This window comes from Cricetulus griseus (assembly GCF_003668045.3).
Source record: "Cricetulus griseus strain 17A/GY chromosome 1 unlocalized genomic scaffold, alternate assembly CriGri-PICRH-1.0 chr1_0, whole genome shotgun sequence".
NCBI lineage: Eukaryota > Metazoa > Chordata > Mammalia > Rodentia > Cricetidae > Cricetulus > Cricetulus griseus.
Window position 1 is genome coordinate 134,008,495 of NW_023276806.1, and position 13,424 is coordinate 134,021,918.

Below are 13,424 nucleotides of genomic sequence, written 5' to 3' on the forward strand. Positions count from 1 at the left end.
ATTCAGTCTCCTCTACATAGGAGGTTACCTCCAAAGATAAAGTACAGAGTATGGATTGGTGAAAATACCCACAAATCTCTTAGACTAACCATTATCTTCTGAATACTATATTACCAAACTCAGTAATTATTTCAGATAAGCTGCATCAGTGCTGTCATTAATTTATTCTGCAAATATTTAAGTCCTGTTGAGAATGTTTTGCTCTGCTAGGTACTAATTATACTATTAACAAACAGTTCTGTTCTGTCAGGTTTATAGTCTAGTAGGGGGAGATCAGTATTACAGTCTGTAGTAAATTTTAATAAGCATCACAAAGAGGAAAAGTGGAATGTTACTGTAACAACAGTCCAGATAGCTCTTAGTTTATACTGAGTGTCATGCCTCTCTGATACTCATATTTGAACCGTGACCAAATAGCAGGTATAACACAGATGTAAATTGAGTTAGATGGAATAAAACCACATATAAAGCCCCTAAGATACACCATGTTGGAAGAACCAAAGGAGTACTGTGGAATAATAAGTGAAGTACGTGGCATGGACAAAATGTGGTTTGTTTGTTTATTTATTTGTTTGTTTTTTAATGAAAGCCAAATCGAGGATAATTTACCTGTGCATGTTACAAAAATACTGAAAGTTCCAGGCTTCCAAGTCTCATTTCTTAGAGGCTTTCTTTGTTTCTGCCCTCAATCCTGCCTGTGAAGTATAGAGAGTTCCTTTTCAACCTAAGGAAACTGTTTTCCATTACTTTGACCTTTAACACTGTCTTTTCATTTGGCTAAGCCCTGGGCACAGGAAGGTGGTTCCTTGAGTAAAGTGCTTGTAATCACCCTTGAGGACTTGAGTTCAGATTCCCCAGCAGCCAAGTAAAAACGCCAGGCATGTAATCCAGTGCTGGGAAACAGAGAGAAGAGGATCCCAGGAGATGATGTCTGGTCAAATCAGTGAGCTCCAAGTTCAGTCAGAGTCTCTGTCTTAAAAGATATGGTGGAAAGCAACTAAGAAAGACATCCAGTGTTGACCTCGGGCCTCCATAGATGTGTGTATAGTTATGTGTTCATGAACACACATTCACACAACATAGTTCATCCTTAAACCTGTACAAAGTCCTGTATAATCTAGGCCTGGTGCATTATATCCCACCACTTTTTCATGAAGTTTACTTTATCTGTAATGACTCACTGTACTAAAAAGTTTGTTTTTGTGTTTTAATGTTTTAATGTAACAATCTGACTCTTAGTGTCTGCATCTTTGCCCTCTGACTTTGCCAGGTCTCTAACAGCCAGAAAGGAGGCCCTTCCCGAGTACCCTGTGGAAAATAGTAATGACTTTCCTCACATTCTGAGTGCAACTCATGACCAGCTGGTGTGCTATTTGTATTTAAGGGTTTTTGTTCAGCTCTTTCATCCTGTTCCTAGCTTACACACCCATACACATGTACAAATAACATATATATATATATATATATATTATATATATATATATGAATGTATGTATGTAGTGGCACTGCTAGTTACCACTATATCCCCATACCCAGAATAGCATCTCACATATAGAAAACACTAAAATTAAGGAAGGTTAAAAGGAGTCCTAGGTGCCTCTAGTTTCTGTCTCATGCATTATAGAAATGAATATTAACATTGACAGAATCATGGTAGTGGAAAAGAGATAAATGTAGAACTATGGGTGGGGAGAAGATTATGAATTAATTTTAGTTATGATTGTTTGATGGTGTTTTATGAAACATACAAGTAAATAATCATAAGCCAGATATTCTTTTTTTTATTTAGTTCAAATTAGGAACAAGCTTGTTTTACATATCAATCCCTTCTCTCTATCCCTCCCTTCACCCCTACTCCCCCACCCCCGACCTATCCCCCACTCCACCCACCCTCCACTCCCCAGGCAGGGTAGGGCCCTCAATGGGGTCTCCCCAAAGTCCACCACATCATCCTGGGCCGGGCCTAGGCCCTTCCCCATATGTCCAGGCCGAGAGTGCATCCCTTTATGTGGGATGGGCTCTCAAAATCCCTTCTTACACCAGGGAAAAATACTAATCCACTACCAGGGGCCCCTAGAGTACAGAGGCCTCCTCATTGACATCCATGGTCAGGGATCTGGATCTGTCCTGTACTGGCCTCCCAGAAAGTAGTCTGGGGTCCATATACTCCCTCTTGTTCAGGCCAACTGTTTCTGTGGGTTTCACCAGCCTGGTACCGACCCCTTCGATCTTCATTCCTCCCTCTCTGCAACTAAGTTCCAGATTTCAGCTCAGTGTATATCTGTGGATGTCTGCCTCTGCTTCCATCAGCTACTGGATGAGGGCTCTGAGGCTGGGATACCTGCCGCAGGTCAGAGGGCAGAGTGTAGACAGGGATGAAGTGTGTCCCAGCCAGATATTCTTGTTTGAGAGTATAGGTCAGAAGCCTAAAATGGATGAAGGAAATATGGTGCAGATGGTATTTAAAAATCCAAGGAGGACATCTTCAAAAGCCCTATGGTGTTTTTATATAGGAAGGACACTTAAGTTTGTAGGAGAAAAAAAGAATTGTGAATGCAAATGTTTTCTAGAGTTACAATGAATTCTTTTATCCCCGAAAAACAGCATTACATCATTCTCAGAGGATTAGAAGGGTGTGATTGGGGGCTCACTTGGGATCAGGCAGCACTGATTTAGAATGACATTAATTTGTTCACCTGAGTTTTTTTTTTTTTTCCAAGCAGTTTTTGCTTATGTGGTGCATGAAACAATTTGACTAAATTCATCTAGAGAAAAATGAGCATAGCTCACATGAGAAGGGTACAAACAACTAAGAAAAATAAACTAATTGTTTTACTAGTTTATCTGCCCAAATACCCTAGAAAGCCATCAGAAAATAAGAGGGGCTTTACTAAGAAGTGGATATTTTATTACTTTTTTTTCTGCCTTGAGTGCTGGAGACCAAATTCAGTGCCATGCGCATGTTACATAAGTACTCTACCACACTCCAGCAGATGTTGCCTTTTAGTTTTATTTTGTAGAGAACATTACTATTCATCTTGTTTCAGATTGTCCTTCCTGTGATATAGCATGAAATTACCAGAGCTATAAACATTATACCTCGTCTTGTTCCTATTTTTTTCTCCATAGAAATCTGTTTGAGAAATCTAGCAAAAAGCACACCATTCATACACTATAAGTGTGAATAAGAATCCCCTCCATGCTACTGATACTTTTTCACATGTTGAAATACTCTTTTAAAAGGGGAAGGATAATTGCATAAAACATTTAGTGTAATATACAACGGTTATTTCTAGTACTTCAGTTATATACCCTGTTTTGTGTATACTGGAATTTGCATTATTAGAATAGAAGGTTGTGAGTAATTGCTAAGAATTTTTCTAAATATTACATATTTTATCAGGAGAATTATTTCAGTGTCTGTTTTTAAAGAAAACATTCATAGGAAAAGCTTGAGAGAAATAAAATGTTAATTCCAGATTCCTTTTGTACTTACAGTACTGTCTCTGAATGCCATACTAAAAATAGTAATACACATTGTGATTATACCACCATCTTGCTGGAGTCTTCATACTTTCCCAGACTGTTTCCATTGTCCTGTGCTTTACCTTCCTTTCTTCACTGTTCTTTTCAGCTTATATGCAAGTCTTTTAAATGTTTTAAATGGAGAATAGGAATGGGAAGACCATGACGTTGGAAAGAATTGTCTGGTCCTTCCTACTTTGTCATCGCTGTTCGTCCTCATTGCACTCTGAGCTGTTGCATGCTGGGTAAACACATGGTTTTTCAAACCATACTGCCTGGATTCAAAGTGTAGCTCTGCCACTTTTTAATTGTATCACCTTGAATAAAGAAATTTCATGGTTTCTTCATCTGTAACCTGAGATAAAGAGCTTAAGACAAGCTTGACACATGAACAGCCTGTGTCAGCTAATGCTTTCAGGATACTACTTTATGGAAATTGCCTTTTGAAAGATCACTCTTCCTATTTGCCCAGTTCTTTATAGCCCCTTTACCTTTGAAACTATGATATCTATTTATATACTGACAAATTCCAAGTCTGTCCCAAGTATAATTCTCCCTCCTGAGTTTCAGCTTTAACAGTGAATATTTGTGCCAAGGTGGCTTACAAATGACTCAGACTCAAGACGTCTGTTAACTGTGACTCTGACCTTGATTGGGAGGTTGACTGCTGTTCTGGCTGTCCTCGAACTTTTTGTTTAGGCTAAGATAACCCTGGGCTCACAGCAGTTTTCCTCCTTGTCTCTTGGGTGCTGGGGTTGTTGGTATATATAACCATATTGTATTTTCTTAAATTCACCTACTAACCCAAGTCAAAACCTGAGACTTGCCATCCCAAGTCCTGTTGACTACATCTTACATAGCACTTAGATTGGTCATTTCCTTTATGTGTACATTTTTCAATACTCAGCTACTTTTATGGTGTGAGCCACCAAAATATATCTGCAAGTTATCTCTCTTGCGTCATTCATCATCTCCCAGGTCATTCAGTATACTGCTTCCAAATCCCTTGTTTGAAGAAGCAAATAGGATTATCACATGCTTAATTTCTTTAGAAACCTAAGGATAAAATTTAAATTGTAACCGGTTAGCTTATCTCCTTAGGCAGATCAGTCTAAAGGACTTTCAGTTTTTAGAATTTAAGGTGTCAGATTTCTTTGTTTATACTTTTAGCACTTCCCCTTCCTTCTGTCCCTTTCTACCGAGTGATCTATAGTGATCATTGAGAAGGCAGAGGCTTTCCTTAATTTTCTTTTATAGCTTCAATATTTAGTATAATACCACATGATTCTAGCACAGTGTTTCTTACAGTTTTATGATTTGTGTGTGATGTCACTAGGCTGCTCATGATGACAAGGGTTTAGGAATTGTAACTGATCAAAGTTTTCTGTGTCAATTTGAATAGAGTAAATTTTATATTTCCATAATAATCAGGCTGGTTTTTGTATGGTGCTTTTATTTTTTTTTTCATTTTGTCTGACGAAGGTGCTAAAATCTTTAGTGATTTGTAAGTTTTTTGTTTTGTTTTCATTTAATACCTTTACAAAATTGACTTGAGAAATACTGCATTAGAAAAAAAATGATTTACCAGGCATGTACTTTATTTGGAATATTTCTAGAGCTACAAAAGAACTACAAAAGAGTACAGTAATTTAAATAGAACTGCAATATATATTAACTTCTTACAACTGAAGTGAGATATAAACAAAAAATATAAACATTATAGTTTGTGACCCACAATTGTAACCAATGTGATATAGCAAATGGATTGGACTGCCTTGTTAGTCACATGACTGTCTGGACCAGCACTGCATTGCAATGAATCTCTCCCTCATGGTTTTACAGTGAATCATATGAATGTAACTCTTCTAGAATATTAGTTCTACCATTACAGTTCTCTTGAAATACTGGTTTTCCATAATAAATACTTGTGGAAATGATTTCATAATTTTTTTCTTGCAAAAACAATCCAATGCTTCATAACTCACACTTCCACTTCTGTTTCTTGTCAGCATGGGCCTGTGGGCCTGTTGGCCTGTTGTAGTGAGTTGACACAGAAAAGTATGTTACTGCATTGTTTATCTTAAAGAGTATAATAAATTAAACTTACACTTTTCCCATCCCGTGCCTTTGAAAGAAAGCTAAAGCAGTTAACAAATCACACAAGTCTTAATATTCATTGATCTAAAAATATTTTTATACTGAACATTATGGACAAAGGAATAAATACTAAAAAAAATAAGACAAACCATTATTTTCTTAAATCCTTTTTCTATCTTGCTTACCAAAATAATAATAATAATATTGACATTTATTTTATTGTGTCAGTTTTAATTAATGAGTTAAGAGGTCATTTCACATTAAAATTGAATTAGGCAGTTATGAAAAAAGGAGAACTTAAACTTTGTTAAAATTATTTGAACCATGTGGTTTTCTTGTTTTTTATAAATATGTAAATACAAATCACTCATTAATAGCCTGTTGCTAAAAATGTTTTTAAATAGCTAATTGCTATGGAAGTTTAGTAGTGTTAAAACCTCATTAAAATACTCTATACCTAAAGTGTGTAATAGTCTTAGTGCCTTGTTGGTAGTGTAATTTATCACAGACTCGTACATATCTATTTCGACAGGAACTCTATTCAGTTTCTTGTGCTGTTCAATATGAGAGTCATAATAATAGCTTTTTAAAATAGTGACATCCATAGTTACAGGATGTACTTAATATAATAATTTGTAAGGTAATTACATACTTTATAGTAAGGTAAGGGTATACTTACTGAAATCTTTTTGACAAATTTAGGATTATCCTTTGTCAATCTTATAGATGCAAGATGGGGGGAAAGGATTAATATTTCTTTGCTACCCAACAAAGTGTATCTCATCGGTTGTCATACTTCTAGAACTTTGGTAATAATTCTTTATTGGGTTTGATACAACATACAGAAACTCCATGAAGAAATAATAACAGTGATGTTTAATTTTATCCATGTCATAAGCCTAGGCGTTACACTAACCATGATAACATGAAGACAACATCCTTGTCCAACACAGAATTCCTCCCTTTAAATATGTATTTGCTTAGCTAGATGTGGTGGCTAAGCTTCATTTGGGAGACTGAGGTAGAGAGACTCTGAAGTCCAGGCCAGCCTGGATCAGCAAAAAGGTGGAAGGAAAAGTGGGAGTAGGGCAGAAGGCAGAGGAGGGAGTTTTACTTGATGTAAGATACCAGGGGTCTCAGTAGAGGTAGGTCTCACCTTACTGACTACTTGAAAGGGGGAAATTATAGCAACAGATAAATGAAGAAAAGTATATTTACTTTTATTTGCCTAAATTTGTTCTTTAAAAAAAATAAATAAAGCTTGGGAAATAGAAACAAAGCTAAAAGAGCCATAATTGTATTTGCATCATAGGGTTTATAGAGATCCTTAGAATTCATCTCAAGGGTGTTGAGATCTTACTTTTCTGGAAGAAATCCTAAAAAAATAAAAATGTCTATGATTAAAAGACTCATTTTTAAATCATCTTGACAAAGCCCTATGTGTAGCATGAATGCTTGCCTTGCTTGCCAGTGCCCACTGTTGGGATGAAGAGCTAGAGCTGGTTATCTTGCTAAGAATTGACAGCTTCTGTTATAATATGCCATTTAAAATGCTCATACTGTTGTCATGAGAAGGACAACAGTTAACATAAAAATCAAGAGCCCTCATTCACCTAACTAAAAATTCAGGAAAAGTTACTTGAGACTGTTCTAAGTGATTGTAAACATAGGTACTCTGGGTTTTATTTTTAAAATCATAAGAAAATAAGAGCAAGTCCCTTACTGGATTGTGTTTTTATTTTCAGTTTGAAGGAGTAGCTATTGTTTTAAAAGTGTGAGTGACGTTCGTTTTGATCAGTTCGGAATGAGTTACAAGTCTCAGAAGCTTTAGGTGATGAAAACTTAAGTGTGTTTTCTTTCCTGTTCTAGTTACCGGTTTACTAAAGTAGTGAGCATACATGAGCACTTGAGAATTGGGCTACTGGAGCACCCGAGCAGATCAGAGAGGGAGTGTTCACACTCAGCCTTACAAAAGACAACTTTCTCTTTTTGAAGGGGATTACTTTGACTATTTTCCAGGTACTGGGGAAATTCCAGATTCATTACAAGTTATGGGATGGCTATTAACTATTCATATGTTGATTTCAGACTCAGTTTTGGTTGTATAGTAAGACTTTGAGTTCTTCAGTTTAACCAAAAATAAAAATAACTAGAAGTTTATAATTAAGACTCAACATACATTGCCTAAGAGTTTTATCAGAGAATTCAGGAGACATCAGTCTCACTGGCCAGAACGTACTTAGTCAAAGATTCAGTCTTTTACTTTCAAAAAGATTAATGTAAATTATGAAAAGATGTGTGTATGTGTATGTAAAGAAAAAATAGGTGCAATGCATTCCACCATTAAGTAACAAAACATTTCACATAGTGTTCTCATTTTAGGATGTTGGACTAAGGATGCTTAAAACTAGGTTATTTTTTGTACATAATTCTTTTTAAAATACTTGAAGTTTTCTGTATTTCTTTATTAAATAATTCTTGAAGGTTGCAGTAGATAAAGGTCTATTTACATTGAACCATATAGCAGAATGCCCAGTGGGTAGGACATTTGAGTTTTAGAATTCCTGTAGAATTCTTGCTTGGTTCCTGGCTAAAGATTTAGGAAAGCAGTTTTAGCTTCTATAGATGTAGTTTGGTAGATACTGAGGCTTTGACAATCATTATGCTCCTTCATTAGGAAGCTTACATAATGCCTCTTCAGGCATTACGAGGACTTCATGAGCCACGTGGTGGTGCACACCTTTAATCCCAGCACTTGGGAGGCAGAGACAGGTGGATTCTGAGTTGGACAGGCAGGGCTACACAGAGAAATCCTGTCACACCTCCCCCTCCCCCAAAAAAGAGGACTCTTGAATGTATCTAACCTTTGGATAAGTATTATACCAGGTGCAAGTTAAGTGTCCTTCTGAGTCCCTTCCTCTCCTGATGTTCTAAGTCTCTTTCAAGACTATTTCTGGTCTCTACCTGATAGGCTGTCTGTCATTCAGTTAGCACCTCTTTGGGCTGTTTAGCCAGCATTGTCTAGGTCCTGAGGTGCAGTGTGACTAACATTGACAACTGAATTGGAAGTACAAAGGAACCCAGAGGAAGGAATATTAATTCCCCCTGATAGACTAAGGAAGGTGGAACAATGCATGTCAGAGAAAGAACATCCACAGAGTACATTAAACTAAGGAATGAAGATATACGTGTGTGTGTGTGTGTGTGTGTGTGTGTGTGTGTGTGTGTGTGTGTGTTAAGATATATATTAAGATATATATGTTATGATATATATTAAGATATATATATATATTCCTAATTTAAATTCAGTAATACTAATCTTTGCAGTTTCCAATTTAAAATATGCAAGCACATGCAGCCCCATTGAGAAACAGATAGTGAGCAGTCACTTCTAAGTCATTTGTTTATACACATCATTTATTTTTAATTAGTTCTTTGGGAATTGTGTGCAATGTTTTTTGATCATGTTCACTTCACTCCTCCTACCCTTTTCCCGGATCTACCTAACTTTGTGTAATTTGTTTTTTGTTGTTGTTGTTTTTTAAACTCCAAATTGTGTTGCCCTTATATTTCTGGCCTGCCACTGGAGTATGGTCAACTTATCAGGGATTACACTTTTAGAGAAAACTATGTCTCCCTTTCTCAGCAGTGATTAGTTGTCACTAGCTTCTTTGCTTGGGATGGGACTTTATTCCCTCCTCCTTTCTTCATGCTGGGATTTGGTATGGCTTTTGCTTGCTTAAGTCTTATGCATGCTGTCATAACTATGTTATATCACCTTTCCTACCATTTCTCCTCAATCATTAACTTTATATAGTAGCTTGCTTACTCAGCCTTGTTTCTCATCATTGTGTCATGAAAGCTAAATTAGTAATTGCAAAAAGATTACCATATATGTAGACCAAATATGAAATTGATTACTCATCCTTAAATTTCTATTGTCCTTGCCAATTTTATACACTTTAGCTTGCATGGGATCCGTTCTTAAATACTTAAGTATAGAAATATTTAGCCTGACAAGTACCTTACTTATTCATTAACATAAATTGCTTGCTTTTTCCTCTTTTGTGTTGAGTTGAAGATGCTATTAAGAATCTCTTTTGTCTGGTTATTGCTTTATTCTTAATTAGTATAGATGGTTTGTACATGATGGTAGTTTCATCATGACATTATCAAGTATGGTATTACTTTATCTTTAATATGATCTTCAAAGGATTTTTTCCCCCATTTGAGGAACAAACTGTAAACCCAATTCTAAATAAAATAGAACATAAGATCTGTTTTTCCCAGTACTGAGAAAACTAAGGGAGGAAGAACAGGACTCCATATTTATATAATAGAACCATATCTCAAAAACTTATATACCTGTGTGTCTTAATATCCATACGTTTCCTCATGTTTGGACCCCATTTTTATTATAGATAATTCAATCTAGTTTTCTTGATTTTGATGTTTGACAGTGTCAGGTGGTTGGATGTCAGTAAATTAACAGAACAGTATCGTGTCAGAAATAGCCAAAAGTAATATATTTACTAATGCTGTTTATGCATTTGGTTTTTCTTATAATGTGTTCATACATGTTTTGGTTTTGCTAACAACAACCATTTATGTTAAGAAGTTAGAGTTGTTTTGCTTAGTTTTAACAGTCAATGAAGCCTTTATGCTACACATGATAATTAGACTTTTAGTATCATTCAAACTATCTTTGAGTCTAAAAGAGTAATTTCCTACCTTAAATATGGAGAAACATGCATATATGTACATTTTTAAAAAGGAATTGTTAGGACTAGAGAGATGGCTCAGTGGTTAAGAGCACTGGGTATTCTTCTAGATGACCTGGGTTCAATTCTCAGCACTACATGGCAGTACACAGTCTGTAACTCCAGTTCTAGGGACCCAACACCCTCACCCAGGCATACATGAAAGCAAAACACCAGTGCACATAAAATAAATGAATTACTTTTTTAAAAATGAGTTATTGTTTAGAATATTATGTTTGATGGCAGGCAGTCTAAGCATCCAGTTTCAGTCACTGAAGACTTTTCTCATTTTAGGAAAGGCTCATATGAAAACACTAAATGATATAGTAATTTCACATCAAATAACACCACAACCAAGAAACTGGCTTCTTCTTTTCATCCCAAATGATGGTGTTGAATGTAGATAGAACAGCACTTTTGACATGGAGACAACTGGATGCTTGACCTTCATTCTAATACTGTCTTGAAATTTGTTAAAAGTTACATGATTTAAAGAACATAACTGCTCATGTACCAGTGCTTTCAAGATTAGGAGAAAATTCTGACATCACTTATTTAAGCAATCATGATTTGTATATTAGTAAAACGGTTGCGTAGCTAAGGAAGGGGTCTCTATATTCATGTGCTTTTACAAATTGTTAGAGGAATATATAACTTGAAAGTTTGTTAATGCATTATATTCAGCAGAGTGAATTTTAAATATTGGATGTGTTATCTCCATAAGTAGTCCAGGCCCCCACTTGTTAGAAGTATTTGTATTTCATCTTCAGTGTGTCGATGCTGAAGTATAATCAATTCAAACTGGCATGTGTCTCTGTAAGAATAGGAGCTAGTCAAAGTCAAAGAGGCTCACTGCAAAGTCAGGAGAAAAGCAGACATAAAGGTGCACAGTGTTCAACATACTGCCTGCTTTCATCCTGGGGCTTCAGGGTGCTTTTCAAATAATGCGTATACTTACTTATCTCATTAGACAAAAATGAATTGAGCATTCTGTGTTAAGTAATAAGAAAAATTAAGAACAGAATAAATACATTAGTAAATACAGGCAGAACATTTTTATTAAGTGTAAGTATTTATTGTGTAATGACTAGTGTCAAGTGATATATGAAGGCTGTCATGAAGGTCACAGCCCATGTAACGTAGACTAGCAATAATGTTACTACATATCATAAAACCAGTGCTATAATGAAAGTGAACACTAAGCAGAATACAAGCACAGTAGGAAACATTGAGGATCTGAGAGCACATCCCAGATGGGATACCCGAATCTCATTTAGAGGATGGAACTAATATGGCGAGAAGATAGTTTTCAAATAGGTGAAGTTGTGTGGCATTGAGAGGAAGCATAGAAGTTAAGGGACTGTCTGTCAGTGCACAAAGAAGTAAAGGCATTCATTTATTGTCAGAGGAATATCTGAGAACTGGGTTCTAAGATGAGTGTAAGGAAGTAATATTAAACACGCTTAAAAGATCACTGGTAGAGAGCTAAAATTTTTTTTAGTTGTATTTGGGAGGTCTTGCAAGTTAAGAATACTCATGAATAATTTATTAAAAATAATGTTCAGAAATTATTCATGTTAGCACCGCTTATTTTTTGAACTATTTGGTAAAGCCATAAATTTGGTTATTTGTATAAGTGTAATAATAGACTTTATTAATTAATTATTAATAATGGTAACCAAATCAAATATGAAGATTTGGAAACTAAGAGCTAGTTATATATTGCTGTTACTGCCCCTTTGCTACTTGTGGCAAATGAGAGGGTGCTGCTAGGTGACTGCAGCTGTGTTCTTCTAATGAGGTCTCTATTGCCTGGCCCTCCCTCCAGTGCTTCATTTGCAATTAAAAGTGAAATGTCAAACAAAAGAAGAAAATGAAACTCAAGTGGGATATATGATTGTTGAGACATAAAAGGATTTGGGATCAAAAGAATGTATCCTTTCCCTTAATTACCTTGTACATTATAAACTCCCTATGTATTTTCTCTTAATACAAAGTTGTTTTTTTTTTTTTTTTTTTTTTTTTTTAATACTGGAAGCAAATGTAAAGGACTCTCAAGGCCTGCAAAGTTTCCAAGGTCCTCTTGAGGGTTGGGGCTTGACTACCAATTTAGACTACATTCAGATTTTATAGATAACTATGATGACTTAGTAGACATAAGTGAGTATAGTTGACACCAAAAAAAAAAAAAAGAGTATCATAATTTACTTGAAAGAACTAAGTAAAAGAATATGCTTACATTGGTATTTTGACCAGACTACATAATATGGTCATAATTTAAACTATCTTCATAATCCCAGCATGTTGAACATCACTACAAAGCCTTTTTAACTTTATGCAACTTAGTTGCATACCAGCTCCCCAAAACTTTGATTTCCATGACTATTGAAACTCTGAACAGAATGATTTTTTTTAATGTTTCACACACGCAACTGATTTCTTTTCTAGCACTTTGTCACTTGACTCCAAGAAAAATACATTCTTGCATAAAAAGGTATATATGGCTATTTATATGACTTAGATAATTATACTGTATGTAACACTTTACATATTTGAAACATTCATTAGTAAAGTAACATGGCTCCTACTGAGGTCAAATTATATACATCATCAATTTAAAATTATTCCATCATAAGATAAAATATTGTGGGAAAATGTGTTTCTACCATCTCTTAAATGTTTTATCAGGAATTGATTCAAATAAAAAACAAGTTGGAGAACTTTGTTGCAGTTTTTAATTTTCTCATAAAAGAAAATTGGATTGTTATTGTATTAAGAACTGTAAACTGGGTGGTGGTGGCACACGCCTTTAATTCCAGCACTCGGGAGGCAGAGGCAGGTAGATCTCTTCGACTTTGAGACCAGCCTGGTCTACAAGAGCTAGTTCCAGGACAGCCTCCAAAGCCACAGAGAAAGCCTGCCTCGAACTCCCCCCCAAAAAAACAAACAAACAAACAAAAAAAAAAACAGGGTTTGCCCAAAGTTGTCTTCCTAGGCTTTACTGGTCAATACTATCATTTATAAATACTGCCAGCCAGATGA

The 13,424-nt window shown here is 35.5% G+C and overlaps 1 protein-coding gene across 9 annotated transcripts in view; it reads left to right on the top strand.

The window, feature by feature from the left end:
* Nucleotides 1–13,424, top strand: part of Usp15 (ubiquitin specific peptidase 15) — an 87,124-nt gene that overhangs the window by 54,390 nt on the left and 19,310 nt on the right. The window contains exon 7 of one of the 9 annotated variants that reach the window (XR_004771601.1): nucleotides 7,492–7,629. The exons of 6 other annotated variants lie outside the window; for them this stretch is intronic. Coding sequence is in view for 1 of the 3 variants with exons in the window: in XM_027392285.2 (XP_027248086.1) it covers nucleotides 7,492–7,506 (15 nt within the window). In the remaining 2 variants the exon portion in view is untranslated. Of the gene's footprint in view, nucleotides 1–7,491; nucleotides 7,642–13,424 lie in introns of those variants that run through there. 2 more of the 9 variants (XM_027392285.2, XM_027392284.2) reach the window with 2 other exon arrangements.